Here is a 22727-nt window from a genome sequence, read left to right as displayed (position 1 = left end):
GTAACGCAATATCAAGATGGCCACAATGGCTAGAAAATCACGAAATAACTATGGGATGGTGAAAATCTGAAAGAAATATGGAAATTGCTCAAGATATTCAATAGGTCCTGCAGTTCTGGAGACAGAAACAGTTCAGGTTTGTCACCTTTTATCTGAACATCCAACTTAGGTGAAGTTTGCTGTCTGCTTCCTTTAGGGATCGGTCGTGGGGAGTGTGATTCTTGAAAAGGACAGTTCCGGATTCAATATGGGAGGATCACAGTAAGAAAAACTATCTTAAATATCTGTGAACCATGCCCGTTGCTCGTCACTGAATACCTAGGTCAATTCCTCATGCATGTGTCAAAGCAAGGAGTGTTCTCAGGTTTTTTTTATAAACAAGGCTTTGAAAGCCTTTAGAAAAGTCTTGTTACAAAATCAGTTTTATATTCAGTCAGGAGCATCCAGAAATAGAACTACATAAGCTGTTAATCATGGATCCTTTAAATTACCTCCCTAGCTGACTTCCTGGGCTGGTACCTGTGCTTTTGGTAACTTCAAATGAACAAAATGTGAAATGCAGTTTTTAATACACCACAGGCATCCCGTGTAATCCTGTTTCGTGTGAGACTGGTGAGGAATTCAGGAGCAAAAACTGCAGCCAATTTTTCACCTTCTTTAATATATTGGCTTCAGGTGACTTTGAGGGAGATAGAAAATGGAACAGTTCACATTTACATAGTTTACAACATTTTCCAAAGTCAAAATCTACCATATTGCATCAAATTACATCTCTCTTAGACCAGTCATCAAGTGAGACACTGGAATACTGTGTCCACTTCTGGTCACCCTGTCATAGGAAGGATATTACTAAACTAGAGAGGGATCAGAAGAGATTTACCTGGATGTTGCTGGTAATGGGGGAGTTTGAGTTACCAGGAGATGCTGGATAGGCTGGACCTTTTCCACAGGAGCGTCGGAGGTTGAGGATTGACCTTATAGAGTTTTATAAAATCATGGGGGGGTATAGATAAAGAGAATAGCAGGTGACTTTTCCCTAGAGTGGGGGATTTCAAGACTGGGGGAGGCATTTTTTAAGGTGATAGGAGAGAGATTTAAAAAAGACGTGGGGGCAATTTTTTTACACAGACAGTGGCTTGCATGCGGAATGAACTTCCAGAGGAAGTGCTGGATGTGGGTACAGTTACAATGTTTGAAAGACATTTAGGTAAGTACATGAATAGGAAATGTTTAGAAGGATACTGTTCAAACATGGTTGGCATGGACTGGTTGGTCCAAAGGGTCTGTTTCTGTGCTCTATGCCTCTATAACTTTAACCAATTGAACATGGAACCTTCTGCTCAGTTTGTTTCGGCCCTAACCTGAGCAATGAAGTCATCAGCAGAAACACTGGGAGCTGTTTTCCCGTGATAGTTAATGAACTTGACATTAAGTAATCTTACATGAGAATGCTCTTGTGGCAGGTGGTTGGACCTGTACATGGAAATTTTATTTTTGGACCACAGAAATAGGGCAGCCTTGACACAAAGATATTAAATTGTTGACTTTCCTACTTAGAGTTTGGAAGCCAACAGATAGCGACATTATTAAGATATCTGCAGAATCCAAACCAAAAGCAACTGGCAGGGTATATAAAAGCCTGAATCCTTCAGTGCATCTCTCAGCATCACAGTGACGTATCATGAAGATGTACAATCTGCTCCTTGTTATACTCCTTGCAGCCAGTGGTAAGTTACCAGAAGATACCTGCTATTCAAGCACCTTATGTAAATCGAGGAATATGCATGATTAGAAGCAGCATATACCAAAGCAAAGACATTCTACTAAACCTGGTTAGACATCAGATGGAATAATGTGGCCATTTTTGGGCATGAAACATTGGGAAGGTTGTTAAGACTTTGAAAGGATGTAGAGCAGATTTATCAGAACAGAAACAAGAATCAGGGACTTGAGTTTCTGTGGGATGTGTAGGGATTGTTCTTCTCTAAGGCAGAGAAGATTAACAAATAATAGGGTGTTTCACATTAAGTAGGCTTTTATAGATTTGCTCAAAATGTTGATAGAGGGGACCCCATTCTATCCATTCTAAACCCAAGGTCACTGAAACCATTTCAAACAACCATACTATTGACTAGGCTGACAGCAGCTCACTAAGCACAGAATGGAAATTGAACAGGAGGTTTTCTGGTCTCTGCAGTTCATTGTGTTTATCCACTGAGCGATTGAATGATGCTATTGTGTTGACTCGTTATGTACTGCAGTGACATTTATGTTTGAAGATGTAAGTGTTGAAAAATACTGAAGTTTTTATTCAATGACAAACAAATAGGTAAGTGTAAAAGAGAGTTTGCCTTTTATACTCAAACCTACTTAGTTGCTATTAGTAAGAATTGCAGGGAAAGGAAGCCTTTAAGGATTTGTGAGACAGACTCTCAACATGTTAGGCACATCAGTTTTTAATTTTTATCCTCACGACTGGAAAAGCAAAGGACCAGTGGTTTAATCTTCCTGTATGATGCATTGCACTGCTCATTTAACATTCACTTTTTAAAGATATACCTTTGCCCAGCTTTTCCCTTCATGGGGGCAATGTATGTGTTGATGTATAATGGGTGAGTATGAATTAATAACCTGCTATACATCTCTCCTGATTATCAACTACAGAGATGTCAACCGAAATAAAAGTCAGAAGTAATGTAAAGCTGCCTGCCAACTTACTACCAGTGACTAGTACCGTCACATAAAGTCTAAATTACTTCAGTGATCCATAGTAGGATATGGTTCAATCTATGCAAGTAACCTGTGTTATCTCACTCAAATGGCACATTCATCTTAAAGAATGTATAAGGCTGCCTGTGAAACTCATTATCCATATCCAATACTGACATCCAAAACTGAGATCAGCACAAAAATATCATATCATTTGAAAAACTGACGTTAATATTGGTGAAAGGAATTTATTTAGCAAACGCACATCTATAAAGCTAAGAGATAGTTTCTTCATTTGCTGAGCTAAAGATGGTTAGTCTGCTGTTTAGTCAAGGTGGCACAGTGGCTCAGTGGTTAGCACTGTTGCCTCACAGTATCAGGGACACGGGTTTGATTCAACCCTCAGACGACTGCCTGTACAGAGTTTGCACATTCTCCCTGTCTTTGCGTGGGTTTCCTTCGGGTGCTCCTGTTTCCTCCCACAGTCTAAAGTTTTGGAGGACTGGCCATGCTGAATTACCCATAGCATCCAGGGATGTGAAGGCTAGGTGAGTTAGCCATGGGAAATGCAGAGTTACAGGGATGTGGTGGGTCTGGGTGGGATGTTCTTTAGAGGGTTGGTGTGGTCTTGACAGGCTGAATGGTCTGTTTCCACACTGTAGAGAGTCTGTGATAGTCTGTATAAGGGCCTCTTCTTCATAATGTGCAGCATTGTTTATGAATCTCCACCATGTGCAAAAAGGTTTTTTTGTAACAGAGTCCCAGTAGTGGAGGTTCCCTACAAATGAACCCTGACCTATTCTGAAACAGTTTATAAGGACTGCACTCACGGCCATTTGAAAGATGGGGTTTGTCACAAGGAACTTCTTGGTGGTTTCGCACATTACCCATTCCTTGATCCATAGGAATCTCTGATAAATTTTGCTGAGGAGGTTGCCCCATACAGGTAGCTGAGTTGGAAGGTGGGAGCTAAGTGAACTGAACGTGCAGTGGGAAGTGAAACAAATGGAAGGATATTCTTGATAGGGTGCAATGACAGAAGCTGGAAAGATGCTTGCTGGGAGCATAAAACACCAGACTAAACAGCCTGTCTTTGTTCCCCACATTCTATGTACAATAATATGTAACAGAATTGTAAAGCAGATCATTGGGACACCTAATCTACAGACACAAATAAAGTGCTCTGTACAGGCTACATTGATCAGAATGGACAGTTAGTCTCTTGTTCCTTTCATTCCAGCTTATGGCTGTGGGCAGACCAGCTACCCTCCATATTCCTCGAAGGTGGTGAATGGGATTGATGCCAGGCCCTACAGCTGGCCATGGCAGGTAAGCTAATGTACAACTTTATCAAGTATTAAGCAAAAGTCTTGGATGTTGAAAATTGGAAACAATCAAGGGAAAATGCTGAAGATGCACAGCAGTTTGCACTGTCGTTGGGGAAGGATAGGCTTGCCTTTGTGCAGATGTGGACTGGTCTGCTGTGTGATCACAGCTGTTTCTGCCAAAGTTACAAAAACCCTTTAAATGTCTTCTGTTCATTGTGAAACCCAGAGGAAGGCCTCAGATACACAGGCAACTTAAAGGTTGGAAAAGAGTAGGAGGAGCATGAGATAAGTTAAAAAGCCAAAAAAAACTGTGGATGCTGGAAATCTGAAACAAAAACAGAAATTGCTGGAAAAGCTCTGCAAGTCTGGCAGCATCTGTGGAGAGAAATTGAAATTAATGTTTCTCGTCCAGTGAGCCTTCTTCAGAACTTCAGAGATCAGTAAGTTAGCAAAGGTTAGGTGACAACCAATCTGAGTTTTAAAGCCAGTAGAGCTGCTAGAGAAATGGGGAATGGGAAGATGCATACATTTGGCAGATGGCAGGTACTTGGACAGAATGATTGAAAGCAAGAAAATATGTCACAAGCGTGCCTTTGAGGAGGAGGAATATTAGGGAGATGTAGTTGAAGTTTAGAAAAGACAGAAGGAAAGAGTGTTTGTAATATTCATCCTCAAAGTGCTTCACAACAAATAGATTGTTCTTGAAAAGCAACTGCAATTGCAGGAACTGATTTGCAAGTAGCAAAGACCCCAGTCAGTTACTCAGTTGCCCAACCCATTGTTTTTTGAGGGAGCTACATGTGAGAGCAAGAGGACAGCACCAGCTCTTCACCCCTATCACCATGGGATGTGTACAGCAAATGGGCCACACACACTGGGCCTCATATTCCGGTCTCAGAAAGCAGTATTCTTCTATGTGCCGACCAACATTATGTGCTCAGAAGGGGATGGAGTGAGGCTTGACTTACATTTATGTAGCACCTTTAATAGAGGAAAGTATATCAAGGCACTTCAAAGGATTCATACCAAAATAAGAATTGATATTAAGCCATGTAAGAAGATGCTAGGGAGGAGATCAAAACCTGGTCAAAAAGATAGACTGTAAAGAACATCCCAAGAAGCAAAAAGAGGTAAAAGTTGTGGAGCGGTTTAAAGACAGAGTTCAAGTGTTTAGGGCCTTAGCAGCAGAAGAAGGCACAGCCACCCATGTTGGAGTCAGAACTGCACAGGACGATAGACTTGGAAGAGCACAGGCACCTCAAAAGCTGGTGGGTCTGGAGGAGCGATAGGAAGTATCAAGGCCTTTGAGTGGATACAAGGATTAGGGTGTTAAAATAGAGGTTTACGCGAGGTGCACCATGAGCTGAAGGGTGATGGGTGAATGGGCTTTGATGCAAGTTAAGGTAAGGGCAGAAGTGTTTTCCATTATGGATGTTGAGAAATAGAAAAGGAACTTTTTTTGGAATTGTCCAGCGCAGGAACAACAAAGACACAGATGCTATATCAGCAGGTGAGAAGTGGCAGGGTTGAAGTTGTTGATGTTAAGGAGATGGAACTTGTTACTATTGATTATGACAGAGTTCAATAGTTGGAACTCATTTCTGGGTCAGATATAATACCAAGGCAATGAATGATGTGGAGCAGACAGTTTGCAAGAGGAAGGATGGTTGGTATTTCAAGTATGGAGGAAATGTTTGAACATTAAGGTTTTCAGAAAAGCAAAATGACAAATTAGAAATAGCGCAGGAGTTGAGAAAGGGCATGTTGAGGTGGCGTTGGGTCTCATCAGCATATGTGTAGAATTTGATGTGTTTTCCAATGAAGTTACCGAACAGCTATATGTCGATGAAAAGCAGGAGGTTACAAAGAATGGTTGGAGCCTTGCAGGGTGTGCACAGATGATACAAAGCTGGCTGGGAGGGCAGACTGTGAGGAAATGCAGAGATGCTTCACTGTGGTTTGGACAAGTTGAGTCCATGTGCAAATGTGTGGCAGAAAAAACATAATGTGGATAAATGTGAGGTTATGAACTTTGGTAGCAAAAGCCAGAAGTTGCCTTATTATCTGAATGGTGATAGATTAGGATAGGGGGCATAGGTGTCTTTGTGCACCAGTTGCTGAAAGTAAGCCTGCAGGTGCAGCAGGTGGTGAAGAAGGCAAATGGTACATTGGCCTTCATTGTGAGAGGATTCAAGTACAGGAGCAGGGATATCTTGCTGCAATTGTGCAGAGTGAGCCTGTAAAGTTGTCTGCCGCACAAAGAGGTTAAAATATTGAATGAGTTCAAATGGGAGTTAGGTATAGTTCTAAATGCTAGAGAGATCGAAGGGTGTGGGTAGAAAGCAAGGTCAGGGGACTGAGTTGGATAATCACCCATGATCATATTAAATGGTGGAGCATGCTCAAGGGGCGAATGGCCTATTTCTACTCCTATGTTGCAGATGCTTAGGGACAACAAGAGATAATGGTACAAGAGCAGGAAGAAAAGCCATAGCAGATGATTCTCTGGCCACAATTGAGATAGGTACAACTGGAAAAGAATGAAGTCAGATTATGAGATAGAAATATTAGAAGCTGCGTCTTGATGTGGTTTCTTGGTTCATACCCATTGTCAGTTTAATATTGTCTGACTGCGTCCGTACATGTTAGGCCGTGTGCCATTTATAATGAAGACTAGGTTCCTGTTGAGACAGATCTGTTGAGGTTTGGTCACAACATTAACTATTTCCACAATTGTAAGATCTCAGACCAGTCCGTGGCCTCGGTTCAATGTTTTCTGATGTTACAGCTATGTTACATGACTGTAACACCACAGGCAGCTGACTGTACTTGCTCCATTGCACTGTGTCTGCCAAAGGTGAGGCAAGGGCCTTTATAATGCAATATCACACGTAATATCGTCAGACTGTCTTAAAAGTATACTGCCTTTCTAGGGTCTGTGCAATAAAGTGACAGAAGTGAGGGAAACATTGTCAGTAAGAATTACCTATCAGGTAAAAATGCTTATGGCTATATTTTCGAGAGGAATAAAACCCTATCTTATAATTTTGTTTGCTGTTAGATTTCTCTGCAAGTCGGCTATGGCAGTTCATTTGGTCACACTTGTGGTGGAACCCTCATTTCTGCAGAATGGGTTATGACTGCAGGTCATTGTATCTCGTGAGTACAACTGCATTCATATCAAAGCATTTACTTCTTCCTGAAGTTTCCTACATGTCATAAAAGTAAATGCAATTTCAACTCAATTAATTCTTTGTTGTAGTTCTGGACGTTCTTACCGTGTGATACTGGGAGAATATAACAGGGATGTAGAGGAGGGTGCAGAGCAAGTTATCAGTGCTGCCAAAATTATTGTTCATCCAGGTTGGAACATAAACTGTATTTCGTGTGGGTAAGTCCCAGAATCAACACTGGTGTATACTTGTTATCAGTTGCACCATTTTTATATGTTCTCACTTGATTCAGAATAATGTTGTCTACACAACTTACTGCATGAAAATATACAAGAATAGTGAAATATTATTTAAAACAGAATTAATATTGCCTGTTTGGTGAGGAACACTGATTATTTATCAGTTTTAAACCCATATTTAAACTTCTGCAACCAGTGATTTAGTTTTCACGGGAGGTCAGTCAAAACTAAAACAAGAATGTCAGTGTTTGACACCTAAAAACTTACAAGTTGCTATTATAAATGCATCTGAGTTGTTGCTGGTCACAGGTCATGATATCAGTTTGGAAACCAGATGGAATTACTCAGGTCAGCCTATGGAGTGAGAAATTGATTCAAAATTTCCAGTTGATAATTGTTCATCAGATAAATTTTGAGATGTGGTAATATCAAGGGGCCAAATGGTCGGCTCCTAATCCTATTTCTTATGGCTTTATGAATTTCATCATTAATCTTAAGCATTCACGAGTCCTGAGAGTAGTGGAGACTGGAACATTGAATGTATTACAGGCTGAGTTTGGTCGATTTTTCGTCTAAATCAGAAGCAATGGTAACGTGAGGCAGGCTTAAATGGCAGAGCAGACTTAAGTGGCCTCTTATTTCTTCGGTATTTTTTAGGTGCAGACCTTAGCATCTGGCTCCAATTCTGTCTGCCTGGTGAAAAGTAATCAGGTGTAAGTGAAACTGGGAGACACACAGCCTGTGCACTGTGGCCAAGGGGGAAATCCAACCTGCTTTTAAAATCAAGGCTTTCATTCTGGGGGGACTGGAGCCCTTCAAACTTCTGAGAACTGATACCCAGGTAAAGGAGCCGGGTTAAGCTGGGTGAAGAACCAACCTCCCTAATGCCCATCTCCCAGAAACTAAACAAAAGTATGATGTGGAGGTGCCGTATTGGATTGGGGTGGATAAAGCCAGAAGTCACACAACACTCAGTTATAGTCGATAAAATGTGAGGCTGGATGAACACAGCAGGCCAAGCAGCATCTCAGGAGCACAAAAGCTGACGTTTCGGGCCTAGACCCTTCATCAGATGAAGGGTCTAGGCCCGAAACGTCAGCTTTTGTGCTCCTGAGATGCTGCTTGGCCTGCTGCGTTCATCCAGCCTCACATTTTATCATCTTGGAATTCTCCAGCATCTGCAGTTCCCATTATCTCTGATACTATTTTAAACTCAGTTATAGTCCACCGGTTTTATTTGGAATCACACAGGATTTCACAGCACAGCTCTGAAAGTGCTGCATGTAACCTTGGGGGGTGGGGGGGGCAGTCAGGCACCTTTTGACATTGTTAATTATTGAATAGTTATGCAAAAAAATGCATAAACCCCTTTAATTATCATACCTGTAAAAGATTTGTCAAGTGTAAAGGCCAGAACTCTGCCTCTGCCCAATCAACCCAGGAAGGAAAATTGGGAACACTCTCACGCTCCGGATGTTGCTAGACTTATAAAATTACTCTTAGCACTTTCTGTTTTTATTTCAGGCTTATACAGTTTGCAGTGTTATGCTATTGTCAAAACAAAAGCAATTATTTGGCTTGATATTCACTCTGATGCTGCTGCAGCTTGTGGTGCCCCCTGCCAGAAGAGCTGCTGTCAAAGTCTGCCACACTCATGTGTCTTGTGCCATCCTCACACATCCATTGTAGTTCATCAGCAACTATCTGTGCAACCTGCCCTCCAACAATGAATCTGGGTCTGTCCCTCTCTGCTGCTTTCCATTCTGCCCTCTAGAGGAACTCTCTACAGCTTTTCAAACGGCTGAAATACTGGCATTTTCTGAATATCATCTTTTAGAGCTCTTTTAGCTCTATCAATTTACATCATACTGCAATGTTTAACTTCTAACTGTTTCTTCCTTCCACCATGTTCTTAAGATTCTGTACCTAAGATGGTGCCTTGTGTGGCAACATTATTCACTTTTTACTGTACTCCTGTACCTTTATACTTGAGTACATGCAACAAGAAATAAAATCAAAGACCAACCAATCCTTCATTTATCCAATTATTCCATTTTTAGCTCATGTTTTAGCAACTACATTTCAAAGTCTTCTATTTTCTTCCATTTAGCCAGTCCCAATCTATTACATTAATTAATTTCCAATAATTAGTGTCTGTATATTGGATCTACATCCATTGTTCTCCCCTCTGGTTCTTTCTTTTATCAGTTTGAAGAAGATAAACTGCACTGTAGTCAATGAGCCACAACAAACAATCAGCCAGAGCTTGGAAATGACATGTGGCTCATTGACTCCAGAGAAGCTCTGATTGGCTATAATCTGGGAAGTCACACCAAATGTCCTTCCACTTCCAGTCTTCTCACTCACCAGGCTTCTGTCATGGGTCATCTGACATGCCCATCTTTATGATTCACTTCCTTCTTTCAGCAATTGGAAAGCCAACAAACTCCTCAGTGCATCACTGGATAACTCTCATCTATCTGTGCAAAAGATATTTCTCATATCTCCAATACATACGTAATTAACACAAAAACATTTTCAAAAGAAACAAAAGCAAATATGCTTTATTTTAAAAATGCCCCTTTTTTCATGCACGTTGACTTGTTCTGTTTAACCACGAAAATAAACATGAACATGGATTTAAACCTTATATCTAGGTCAAGGCTCCATTATGCATGTCAATGTGACTCAGAAAGTCTCCACTAGACATCTCTCTATAAAGGGCTGTCCTGAACCAAAGCCGTTCTGTTAACTCATCTATCTACATTTTGGGCTTCTTGCTTTTTGTCAGTACCAAAGCATACTGGTCTTTTGCTTTCCAGTGCTGTGTTGTACATTTCCAACCCTTTCTGCTTTTACATTTCCAGCATTTATGGATTTTCTTTTGATCCTAATTGCTAAGAACATATTCTGGGTTTTCATGAGCATCATAGAAATAAAGGCTTATAACAGGCTCTTTCCAGGCCTCAAAATCAATGAAGTACTTCTGAAGTATAGCCCACTATTGTAAGGTTGGAAACATTGGTATGGCCAGAATAGAGCCAGTAGAATGGTTTGAAGTTCTGACAAAAGACTCACAGAGCTGGTCTTATTTCTCTAAAGCGAAGGAAACTTAGAGGCAACTTGATCCAACTCTTTAAAAATATAGAGAGGCATAGATGATATTAACTGAATCACAGTATTCCATTTGTTATTGTGTGCTCAGAACCTGAAGAGAAGATTAAAGTTATACATCCTGAAATAGGACTAGAGATGAAAAGGGCCTTCTTTGGAGTATGTAGTCAACAAAAATGGAAACTAGACAAAAAAGGAACAAACATTTTGATCCCACTTATGAGTGGGTGACATTAGTTCTTGAGAATTTCCATGAAATGCCAGTGAAATTGATCTCTGATTTCACCCCCACCTTGTTGACTGTTGCAGATAGGTTCTCATTATGCACTCAATCGAAACCCTTCAAGGTTTTGAAATTTTTGATCAAATTGCCTCTTATCCTTCACTGCCCTCCAGAGAACAATCTCACCTTCTCCATTCTCTCCATATAACTGAAGTCCCTTCAATCTGTTACCATTCCAGCCTGTCTATTTATTAAATAAACTAGGCGAGTCCAGGGTTTTGCTCTCTTCTATCATCATAATTGTTCCATTACCAGCCCAGTCCTGTTTCTGTAAGAGGTTTGACCTAGGGGAGAGGCTGAATAGGCTGGGGCCAGTTTTCTCTGGAACATCAGAGGTTGAGGGATGAACTTATAGAGGTGTCTAAAATCATGAGGGACAATGAAAGAGTGAATAACCAAGGTCTTTTCCCCAGGATAGGGGAGTCCAAAACTAGAGGGCATAGATTTAAGGTGAGAGGGGAAAAATTTCAAAGGGACACAAGTGGCAACGTTTTCACACAGAGGGTGGTGTGTGAGTGGAATAAACTGCCAGAGGAAGTGGTGGAAGCTGGTACAATTACAACATTAAAAAGGCATCTGGATGACTGGGAGACTGTAAGGACTGCAAACGTTCGTAGCAGAGTCAATAAAGGTGGTGCTGGATAAGCACACTAGGTCAGAAGCACCAGAGGAGCAGGAAAGTCAAAGTTTTGAGCCAAAATCTTTCGCCATCTGATGGATACATGAATAGGAACGGTTTAGAAGGATATGGGCCAAATGCTGGCAAATGGGACTAGATTAATTTAGGATACCTGGTCAGCATGGACAAGATGGACTGAAGGGTCTGTTTCCATGCTTACATTTCTATAACTCTGTAACTGTATATATTTTGCAGTTGGAGCCATTCTCATACAAATATTTATTACACACAATTTTCATCGCCACTGATAATGTGGAGGAATCAAGTAATGTATTGGTTTCACATTCCTCCCAATTTTATTCTCCAGTGAAGTCTCAGGACAGTACAACTGGTTGGGGAGGAGAATAAAACTGGAAATCCTATGACTTTCCCAGCAAGTGAGTTAGATTAAAACTTCCCCTCAATCCAGTGGCTCTGTTTTTAACACAGGCAGTGAACTGTTATGAATAAATGGATTAATTCCTGTAATGCAAAAGGGAACAGAAATCAAATGTGAAAGTTGCAAGCAATTGTATGAAAACCACATGAAACAACACTTTAAAACAACAGCTTTGCTTAAAATTTCAAATAAAGTGCTCTTTAAAAGGGAGTTAGTGATAGGGGACATTAAGCAAGCATTTTTTTCTGTCTTCTAGGGATGATATTGCTTTGATTAAGCTCTCAAAGCCTGCGTACCTCAATGATAAAGTTCAGGTTGCCTGCATTCCTCCTGCTGGAGATCTTCTTCCCAATAACTTCTACTGCTACATTACTGGATGGGGGCGCCTCTACAGTAAGCAAACACAAAACTTTTTTCTCCACCACTTCAGTTTATTTTAATCCAGACGATATAAAATTATTCAGAGATAGCAAGAATTGCTGATGCTGGAGTCAGAGACAACTCAGTGTGGAGCTGGAGGAACATCGCAGGCCAGGCAGCATCAGAGGAGCGGGAAAGTTGACGTTTCGGGTCAGGAAAATTTTCTGAAGAAGGGTCCCAACACAAAGCGTCAACTTTTCTGCTCCTCTGATGCTGCCTGGCCTGCTGTGTTCATCCAGCTCCACACTGTGTATAAAATTGTTGATGGTGTGTGAAATTTCTGGCCATTTTGACAGTGTGGGTCAGTGCAGGCCAAGACAGGGAGTGAGATCAGAGTTCAAGTTTCATTGGACAGTTATGGGAGACATTAAGAGACAATCTCACTCAAATAATCAGAGGGGTCAAAATAGACTTCTGTTTTGTTGTCTGGTTCCCATTTTAGCAATTCTTAAACCTTCTACTAAAGGAACGTGGGCTGAAGGGTCTGTGTCATGGGTACTGTTCTATGTTCTAAAACTGGACAGGTAGAAGTCCAAAAATAACAATCCACTTTGATTGAGCAAAAAATGCTTAAGGGAACATCACCGAAGCATTCAAAAAAAGGCGTGGCAAAATGAAGAAGGAAATACTGAGAAGTATGATCAAATTCTTGCTGGAAGAGTTGAGTTCTGGGGGGAGGGTTTGCAATTCCTGACTGTCGCTCCCAGTTTGTAGAAAATGTTGTGAGTACATTGTGAGGCAAAGGTAGAGGCATGAAACAGCAGGCTAGAGTCCAAGCAATGGAGATTTGGTGAGGCGCAGGAGGGCAGAATTACTGATGGAATTTACTGAGACGGAGAGGGTTGAAGACATGATGGGATTTAAGCACAAGAATGGGGAACTGGGATCCAGCATGTATCACAGAACAAAGGGTGATTATAGGCATCTAGCATGGCCAACCAGTTTTTGCATGAGTTGAAATTTACATAAGAGGTGGAAGATGGAAGCAGAGCATTGCATATTTGGATCTGAGGTGACAAGGGTGCAGGTGAGTTTAGATAGGTAGACAGCCTGTTTTCAGCTTTATTCAATGATGCTTGTATCCGTTTGGCAAAGCCATGTATGGAAGACTGTTTATTCGTTCTTATAAATTCTGTTCCTCCCTATGAGACAACAGTTAAGATGGATCTTCTCTGCAAAGAGAATGGTGAAAATGATTCCATTGCCAGACTAAGGCATGGTAAAATCAGACGAATTTAATGTCCGATCTTCTTTTTAATTCCAGGTTATATTGCTGGTTTTGGATATATTTGAATTTATCATGTCGACTGAAAACCTTGTGTCTGGATCTTTACAGCTAATGGTCCACTTCCAGCAAAGCTGCAGCAAGCTTATATTCCTGTCATTGATTATGAACACTGCAGCCAAAGTGACTGGTGGGGCAGCACTGTGAAAACGACTATGGTTTGTGCTGGAGGCGGCGAAAAGGCTGGGTGTAATGTGCGTAATAACATTAAGCAATTACATAAGTTTAATGAAGTCAGGGTTGAGTCCGGTCCTGCCATATAATTGAATGGGAACCGATGGAGAAACTGACATCACGTCACAGGGAAATGTCAATATAGCCCACGCTAATAGTTCAATGAGATTGACTCTGAAAATCATGAGTTGCCATCCCAGTAATATTTCCACCTCGGACTCACTGCAGGGCAAGTCGAAGTGCATTTCATTTTTTGGAACCCATGTGGGCACAGCTTGAAATTCTTCAGTCCTCTGCTGCTGGGACTGTGATGCCCAGCTACAGGTTGCCAGGTCTATTCCTTCTCAGGTGTGCAAGTACTTCCCTCCCTGTAGCATTGTGTAAAGAAAGACCACTTTCATAAAACTAGAGATTCCTCATTTCAGCAGTTAGAACTGTCAGTAGCCTGTTACATTTCACTTTACTGGGTATTTCTAGTCTCGCACCAAGTCCCTCTGAGCTTGTGAATCCCCAGCAGTAAGCAGATCCCTAGGTCAAGGCTGAGTGGGATTTCCCAAACTTTTTCCAAGTGGTTCTATTCCAGGTTAATGCCAGAAATTAAGTGCAACTGATGAGAAATTGCACAAACCTATGTAATGTAGTTCACACACACCCAGACCAAGAAGCTTTGATCCATGAGAGAGACAGAGAGAGAGATCCTTGGCCTCAGTTAGTTGACTGGGACAATACTTAAAGGTAAAGCCACCATCGTGTTACCAGACTTTAGGCCCGCTCTTTCATTAGACAGAGGGGGAGTTGGTAGGTGGTGGTTTAGCCTGAGAGTCACCGTGTCTCAGGTGAGGGGAGAGGTTGAGAAGGAGAGTCCTTCATGGTAACCTCAGCTGGGACAGAAATTGAACCAATGGTGTTGGTATCATTCTGCCTCATAAACCATCCATTCAGTCAACTGAGCTAACTGGCGCTCAAAAATAATCAGGATAAAAGAGGACTTGTGACCCCTGTGCAGTGAGCTCACTTTCAGTTGATACCAGGTTAACAGTCAAATCATCCAACATGTGGGGCTTTGTTTACAGAAGACAGTACTTCTTACAGTGAGTCTTGCTGCCCTGGCACAGATACCCAGCATGTGCCCCAATATTTAGCTAAATTTCTTCCCTCCTCAAGAAATAATGTAAAGTATTTTCTGTATATTTCAGCGCCAGATTATCACCTGATCCTACTTAATCCTCATGTCAGTCAAAAGCAACATAATAACTTCGTAATAAACTTTAAATGCTATAGTCAACCAGAAGAAATGGCTCCTATTTCTTTCTAACCATCTGGCCGAACTATTTGAAAGATTCAGAAAACTGCATCCACTTCAACAAGAAATAATACTAAAATGACTTCAAAAAGGAGCCTGTGATGCAGCAATCAAAAATAACCACACGAAACTACTTTTAACGCTCCCAGTCAAACATATGTTGAGATAAATTCTACAGAGTATCCGTACGCAGATTGAATATCTTGCCCCTTGTTGCAGACCCTAGAAAAAGACAATCGAAACAATAACTCGAATCATTGCATCAAATGAAATGGAGTCATCAATTCTGCCAATTAAGCTGAGCTCTTGATATTTCATTTAACTGAAAATAACAAAACCAAGCCGACTCTTAAACAAAAATGTTTATTTTTGTCACAATTAAATGCCTGCCAAAATTCACTGAGTATGTTGGAAACTTAGAAGCAGGAGAAGCTCCGTCAGCCCCCTCAAGCCTGATCTAACATTCTCGATCATGGCTGATCGTTTGCCTTGTTTTCCCACTCTATCCCGGTATCGCTTGATCTCAATGGTATCCAGAAGTCAATTGATTTCTGCCTGCAACATGTTCAATGATTGACCTTCCATTGCCCTTTGACCCTCTTGGGCGACATGGTGGCTCAATGGTTCACACCAGGGACCCAGGTTCAATCCCACCCTCAGGCGACTGCCTGTGTGGAGTTTGCACATTCTCCCCGCGTCTGTGTGTGTTTTCTGGGGTGCTCGGTTTCCCGCCACAGCCAAAAGATATGCAGATTAGGTGGATTGACCATGTTAAATTGTTCTGTAGTGTCCAGGGATGTGCTGGCTAGGTGGATTAGCCATGGGAAATATGGGGATAGATTGTGTCTGAATGGGATGCTCTTTGGAGGGTTGGTTATAGACTTGAAGCCTCAAAACATAGGGGTTGTATGATTCTGATTCTAGATAATTTGAAAGGTTACCACCCTCAGAATCAAAAGATTTCTCTTTGTCTCAATCGTCAATAACCTGTTGCTTATCCTGAGATTGTGTACCTTAGTTCTAAATTATCACCACTGTCTCCCTCCTCCCACTGAGCCACAAGGGCACTTTGGAGATATTCTAGCCCCAGTGGAGTCATGTTTTAAAGTCATTTGCTCTTTCTGGAGAGGAATGAATGAAATAAAGAAAAAAAATGCACTGGAAACAAATTCTTTCTTTTCTTGCAGGGAGACTCTGGTGGGCCTCTGAACTGCAAGGGTTCTGATGGGTTGTGGTATGTCCACGGTGTGACCAGCTTTGTGTCTGCTTTTGGATGCAACACCATAAAGAAACCCACGGTCTGGACTCGGGTGTCTGCCTTCAATGACTGGATTGCCACGGTAAGCATAATTTCCAAATTGGAAGTATATAAACTCTCATTATCGCATAAACCAAAATTGTAGAACCAAAACATAAATGTCAGGACGGTATGAAGCTCCTTGTCTATCATGCCTTTGCTGCTGGTTTTCCTTCCTCACCAAATCCATCTCATCTCATTTACTTCCCCTTTAATATTTTTCATGTTTAGTTATTCACCTCATTCCTTCCTCAATATCCACTTATAGAACATATCATGCCCTGAAAATTTTGCGGATGAACAAAGATTTTTAAAGTCTTCCTTTCACAATTCTAATAATAATCTTTGTACTCACACCACCTACTACCAGCTTCACATTGTTTGATATCATTTTTCATGACTTAGCATCTCAAACCCTTTCATATTTCTAAATGCTTCTATTTGATCTTCCTAACATTCCATGCTTTATAGAACAGTTCTAGCTTTTTAAGAGGTAATGAGGACATAGGGACAACCCAGTAATTTCTGAACACAGAATGCTAGAGAAACAGCAGGTCTGGCAGCGTTGAGACAGCCTAGTGGTATTGTCGCTAGACTGTTAATCCAGAAACCCAGATAGTGTTCCAGGATCCCGGGTTGAAATCCCGCCATGGCAAATGTTGGAATTTGAATGCAATTTGAAAAATCTTGAATTAAGAGTCTAATGATGGTCATGAATCCATTCTCGATTGCTGGAAATACTCAGCTGGTTCACTAATCTCCTTTAGAGAAGGAAACTGCCATCCTTACCTGGTCTGGCCTACGTGTGACTCCAAGCCCACAGTAATGCGCTTAACTTTCAACTGCCTTCTGGGCAATTAGGGACGGATAATAAATGCTAGCCTACAACAAAACAAAGTTGCTGGAAAAAGCTGAGCAGATCTGGCAGCATCTGTGAAGAAAAGAATCAGAGTTAACATTCTGGGTCCGGTGACTCTTCCTTAGAACTGATGGTGGCTGGGAAAATGTCAGCTTCTATGCAGAAAATAGGGAGGTGGGTGAGGTGGGGAGTAAACAATAGGATAGGGCCTAAAGAGAGAGAAGAACAGTCCCTTGCCTAGCCCGGTACACATTTGCCCTGTGACTGAATAAAACTGTGGAGAGAGAGAAGTTAATGTTTTGAGCCTGGTATGACTCTGCTTTATAACAACCACAGTAATATCTGAAATCCTGACAAATTACAGAATGTTTGAGTACTTCATATATTAGAGAACGTTCAGAGTGAGTTGAACTCATCTTTAAGGTCATGTCACACATACAAAAGTATTTAATTGAGGTGTGATTATTTTGACTTTAACAGTGTCTCTTTTATTCCAGACCATGGCCTACAATTAACTGAGGAAAACATCGACTTTCATCAAGTTGTTCTTCCTTGATGAGCAATAAACTACACCATAAAATAAAAATGCCTTTGTTGTTTGTCTTAGAAATTGTAGGGAGTTCCAGTGAATTTCCAGTCTCCATTTTGACTGAAAGTGTTGCTTTGCTGTGTTCCAAACTCTGCTCAAATGTTATTTTTCTCTTTGAGAATGCAGCTGAGAAAGGGCAACACAATGATAACATCACGTTTGGGAAAAAAGCAGGAAAGAATGATAAAAACAGGATCGGAAGAGGATATAAAGAACCCTTGAATTTCTACAACACTAACTCATGGTGCTTCAGTTCCAAGAAGCTGCCCTGAACAAAAATGATAGTTTTGTAGGGAAGGTCACTTTTTTTGGATATAATTAATAGTAATAATGCAAGAAATAGTATTTGCACAATTTTGAGTTTGTATTTTAAAAGACTGTAGCCAAAAAAATCGAGCAGGGATCCTGAGGTTCTGAGAAAGGGAAAAAAAACCACATGCCAGGAGCCAGCTGGAGGTAGTTATGGGGAAGTCAAAGCCTAAAAGATGGATGTATTTCTGCACAGACAACTGAAAATATTATCAAAGTATTTGGAATATATAGAGAGCCGTAACTGGTGGAGATATCACATAAATACGTTGGCCAAACTTGTTCATTTAAACCCACTTTAGCCTTGAACTCTGCAATATTATTCACCAAGAGCCTGACTAACTTGCAATTGCCTCTTCATGAGCATGGATGCAAGCAGTGGAAATCCACGCATTCCCCATCATTATTATCCCTCATTTTGACGAGCAACTTACTGACAAAGTTCATGTTTCAACGTTCACTAGCCAGTTTTGGATTTTATGTGTGAGTGAAGGCTGTTGTCAACATCAAATATTTCATCATCCCACCACCAGCCCCCCCCCCACCCCACCCCACCCCCGCCAACCTCTGCTCCAGCTTTTGGTTTGTACTTCTCCATTTCGGAACACAGGAATTGTTAAACGGAAATAAACAAAGGGCCATCTGATTCTTTCTTTGTCATCCTGGTAACTATGAGAAAACGATAGTTATTTTCCATTCATTCTTGAGATAAAGGCATCACTGGCTGAGCATTTATAAGCATTTTGCAGTCTGTGCTTGCATACTCGTACCCACAGTGTGTGGATGGCCGGACAGTTCAGTTTCAGGTCAATGGTAATCCCCAGAATGTTGATAGTGGGAGTTCAATGATGGTAAAGCCATTAAATGTCAAGGGCCAATGGCTAGATTCTCCTCTGTTGGAGATGATCATTGCCTGGTACTTGAGTAGTGCAAATGTTATTTGTTGGTGACTCATCATATCAATCCATCAGCGCACAACAGGCACCGCCATGTAGAATGTTAAAGTGCTGTCGATATTTGTAAGCCTTCCTTTTCCACAAATGCAAACACAGCTCATTATGCAATTTTTCAGATTCCCTGGCATGCCAAGTGGCCGGGTCTTGAATCCCAGACTTCAGGACGGCCGGCAGGGAGAACATTCCAAGTTTTTGAGACCTATTGCCAACCATCCAGTCATTGAGACCCCTTCAGGAATCAAAGCATGGGACAGCCATGAAAGCTGTGCAAGAATTGTATGCAGGATCCCAGTACTACAGTTCCTGGGGTACCACATTAGTATGGGATACGTACTGTTGAGGCAGAATCGACTTGAGGCCTTTGTGGGCAAGAATATGGTGGGCTGGGGCTCAGAGTCATATTCTGATGAGGTTGTAGCTTGTGAGAGATCCATTAAAATTACATAAACAGGAGCAGATGAGATTCACATTTTCCAGCCTTTAAAACCTTCAGGTGTCCAACACCCATTTGTACAACCCTCTTTGTCCCTTATGCCTGGATATCTAAATCTGTTGACTGCCACATTATCCCTGGCTTGCACAGACGTTCCCTCCATTAAGCTGGCCTCCTGCATGTGAAACCCTAACATCTGCAGTTTCCAACAACTATAGTGCCAAGTCCCTTTTCCATCGTGGCTCCAAAAGGGCAATTGTGCAGATGCGAAGCACCAATTCCTGCTGATTTCCAGGTATGATACTGTCCCTTTAACCTGTTTACCTGACTCCTGATTATCTCCTGGATCCAAATCTGCAACTGCACACCCAAGCTCCTGAGTTCCAGTGTTCACCTGCATTTGAATCTCTGACTCTCACCGGTTTCTTAATCCTGAAGCCCATCAAACCTTCCATTCCCAAAACTGGCACCAGTCTCCTGGCCTGAGCTTCCCATTAACAATTATACTCTAGCGGTGGACTCAAAACACAGAATTTTTTTAAAAAAATCAATGATTGTAATCCATTGTAATTGATCTGCTCAAACACACTCCTCGATAAATATTGCAGAAAATGAAGAGTGTGGATAACAGGGGTTCAGAAAAGCATAGTAAACCTGGCAATACTTCAAGTGAAGGGAATTTGGAATTGAAGCTATCTTCCATGTCACGGTAGCTAATGGGAGGATTCTACATGGGGAGTTCCACCAAGCACAAACCTTGTAGATCTGGCAAATCCTGCAGGAGCTGAGACCAGTGAAGCATTCTGACTGGGCCACTCTCTGATCCTAGAGAGACCTCAAAATGAGGTGAATTCTGACTCTTCCTTAAGTGCGGGAAACTTCACCCCATCAGAGTGTGTAAATATGGGGTCGGGTATTCAGTCTCAGACAGTGCCCTCCCTCTGTTTGTAAACCAGGGCAGTCTCTCTGATGTGCCACTCCTGCTGCAAACCAGATACCATGACTATCAAGGAGATCCAATCCCTCAGAATTCAGATGATGACAAAGTCTAGACAAGGGCCGAGCAGAAGTCCTTTGAGAGTCCACGTTCAGCTTATCATCTAATTTTGCAGTGTTAGCTATTATTATTTTAATGACATGACTGCTGGCCATCAGAGTGGCACATAAGCCCACATCAAGCCTATGACACTGCCCACCAGAACTGAAGACCCACTTCCCACCATGGACAGGACCAATTTAATCTACAAGAGACTGTGAGAAACACTAATCAGACAAACAGGAAGGAAACTGACAACAAGTGTACACGAACACCAACTGGCTACAAAAAGGCACGACCAATACTTACTCACCTCAATCCACATGGATAAGGAGAACCACCACTTCGACTGGGACAACACAAAGATCCTGGGACAGGCTAGGCAGGGACAGGCACAAGAATTCCTGGAAGTCTGGCACTCCACGAAGCAGGGTATTAATAAACACGTGGAACTCAACCCCACATACACTCCCTACAAAGGAAAACTGGAAGAGGGGCAATCCAGCTCAATGGACCCCAGAGTTTAAAAACCAGGTGGGAAGACACACCGACACTTCATCGGAGGCTGCACTGAGGATGTTACCCAATACAGTAACGAAATGAGCTCGGTGAGCCAACCAATCTCAACACCCACAACCCAAGCTACAGATGTGCACCAAAACCTTAGAAATTATATTAATTACTCTGTGTATTAATTAACAATATTATTGCAGACACCCTGGGCTTGATTTGCAATCCAGGACGAGGAACCTAAAGTTTAGACAATTTCTGGCTCCCACTTCTGTGGTGCATCTGAGCTATTCACAAGTTGCAATCATCAAATGTAAGCAGGAGCAATGTGGCCTACTCTACACTGGTGAAACCAAACATAATAGATTGGGTAATAAAATGTGAGGCTGGATGAACACAGCAGGCCCAGCAGCATCTCAGGAGCACAAAAGCTGCCATTTCGGGCCTAGACCCTTCATCAGAGAGGGGGATGGGGTGAGGGTTCCGGAATAAATAGGGAGAGGGGGGAGGCGGACCGAAGATGGAGAGAAAAGGAGATAGGTGGAGAGGAGAGTATAGGTGGGGAGGTAGGGAGGGGATAGGTCAGTCCAGGGAAGATGGACAGGTCAAGGAGGTGGGATGAGGTTAGTAGGTAGGAAATGGAGGTGCGGCTTGGGGTGGGAGGAAGGGATGGGTGAGAGGAAGAAGATGTTAGGGAGGCAGAGACAGGTTGGACTGGTTTTGGGATGCAGTGGGTGGAGGGGAAGAGCTGGGTTGGTTGTGTGGTGCAGTGGGAGGAGGGGACGAATTGGGCTGGTTTTGGGATGCGGTGGGGGAAGGGGAGATTTTGAAGCTGGTGAAGTCCACATTGATTCCATTGGGCTGCAGGGTTCCCAAGTGGAATATGAGTTGCTGTTCCTGCAAACTTCGGGTGGCATCATTGTGGCACTGCAGGAGGCCCATGATGGTCATGTCATCTAAAGAATGGGAGGGGGAGTGGAAATGGTTTGTGACTGGGAGGTGCAGTAGTTTGTTGCGAACCGAGCGGAGGTGTTCTGCAAAGCGGTCCCCAAGCCTCCGCTTGGTTTCCCCAATGTAGAGGAAGCCACACCGGGTACAGTGGATGCAGTATACCACATTGGCAGATGTGCAGGTGAACCTCTGCTTAATATGGAAAGTCATCTTGGGGCCTGGGATAGGGGTGAGGGAGGAGGTGTGGGGGCAAGTGTAGCATTTCCTGCGGTTGCAGTGGAAGGTGCCGGGTGTGGTGGGGTTGGAGGGCAGTGTGGAGCGAACAAGGGAGTCACGGAGAGAGTGGTCTCTCTGGAAAGCAGACAAGGGTGGGGATAGAAAAACAGAAAAGCAGAACACCTCCACTCGGTTCGTAATAAACAACTGCACCTCCCAGTCGCAAACCATTTCCACTCCCCCTCCCATTCTTTAGATGACATGTCCATCATGAGCCTCCTGCAGTGCCACCCGAAGGTTGCAGGAACAGCAACTCATATTCCGCCTGGGAACCCTGCAGCTTAATGGTATCAATGTGGACTTCACCAGCTTCAAAACCTCCCCTTCCCCCACCGCATCCCAAAACCAGCCCAGTTTGACCCCTCCCCCCACTGCACCACACAACCAGCCCAGCTCTTCCCCTCCACCCACTGCATCCCAAAACC

The 22727-nt window shown here is 42.4% G+C and overlaps 1 protein-coding gene across 1 annotated transcript; it reads left to right on the top strand.

Moving 5' to 3' along the window:
• Positions 1–1687: 1687 nt before the first annotated feature.
• LOC125466747 (proproteinase E-like) lies at positions 1688–17815 on the top strand. Its single transcript, XM_048561710.1, has 8 exons — positions 1688–1727; positions 3950–4038; positions 7099–7196; positions 7300–7428; positions 12161–12297; positions 13661–13803; positions 16274–16426; positions 17740–17815. The coding sequence occupies exons 1-8, from the start codon at positions 1688–1690 to the stop codon at positions 17755–17757; spliced, it is 807 nt and encodes a 268-aa protein (XP_048417667.1). The 3' UTR covers positions 17758–17815.
• Positions 17816–22727: the final 4912 nt, after the last annotated feature.

The sequence above is a fragment of the Stegostoma tigrinum genome, chromosome 28, assembly GCF_030684315.1.
Source record: "Stegostoma tigrinum isolate sSteTig4 chromosome 28, sSteTig4.hap1, whole genome shotgun sequence".
Taxonomy (NCBI): Eukaryota; Metazoa; Chordata; class Chondrichthyes; order Orectolobiformes; family Stegostomatidae; genus Stegostoma; species Stegostoma tigrinum.
This window is presented reverse-complemented; position numbering and strand designations above follow the sequence as displayed.

Coding starts and splice junctions, on each gene's coding strand:
- LOC125466747 (XM_048561710.1), top strand. CDS start 1,688: ATGTACAATCTGCTCCTTGTTATACTCCTTGCAGCCAGTG. Junction 7,197..7,299: donor ACTGCAGGTCATTGTATCTC/GTGAGTACAACT, acceptor TCTTTGTTGTAG/TTCTGGACGTTCTTACCGTG. Junction 7,429..12,160: donor ATAAACTGTATTTCGTGTGG/GTAAGTCCCAGA, acceptor TCTGTCTTCTAG/GGATGATATTGCTTTGATTA.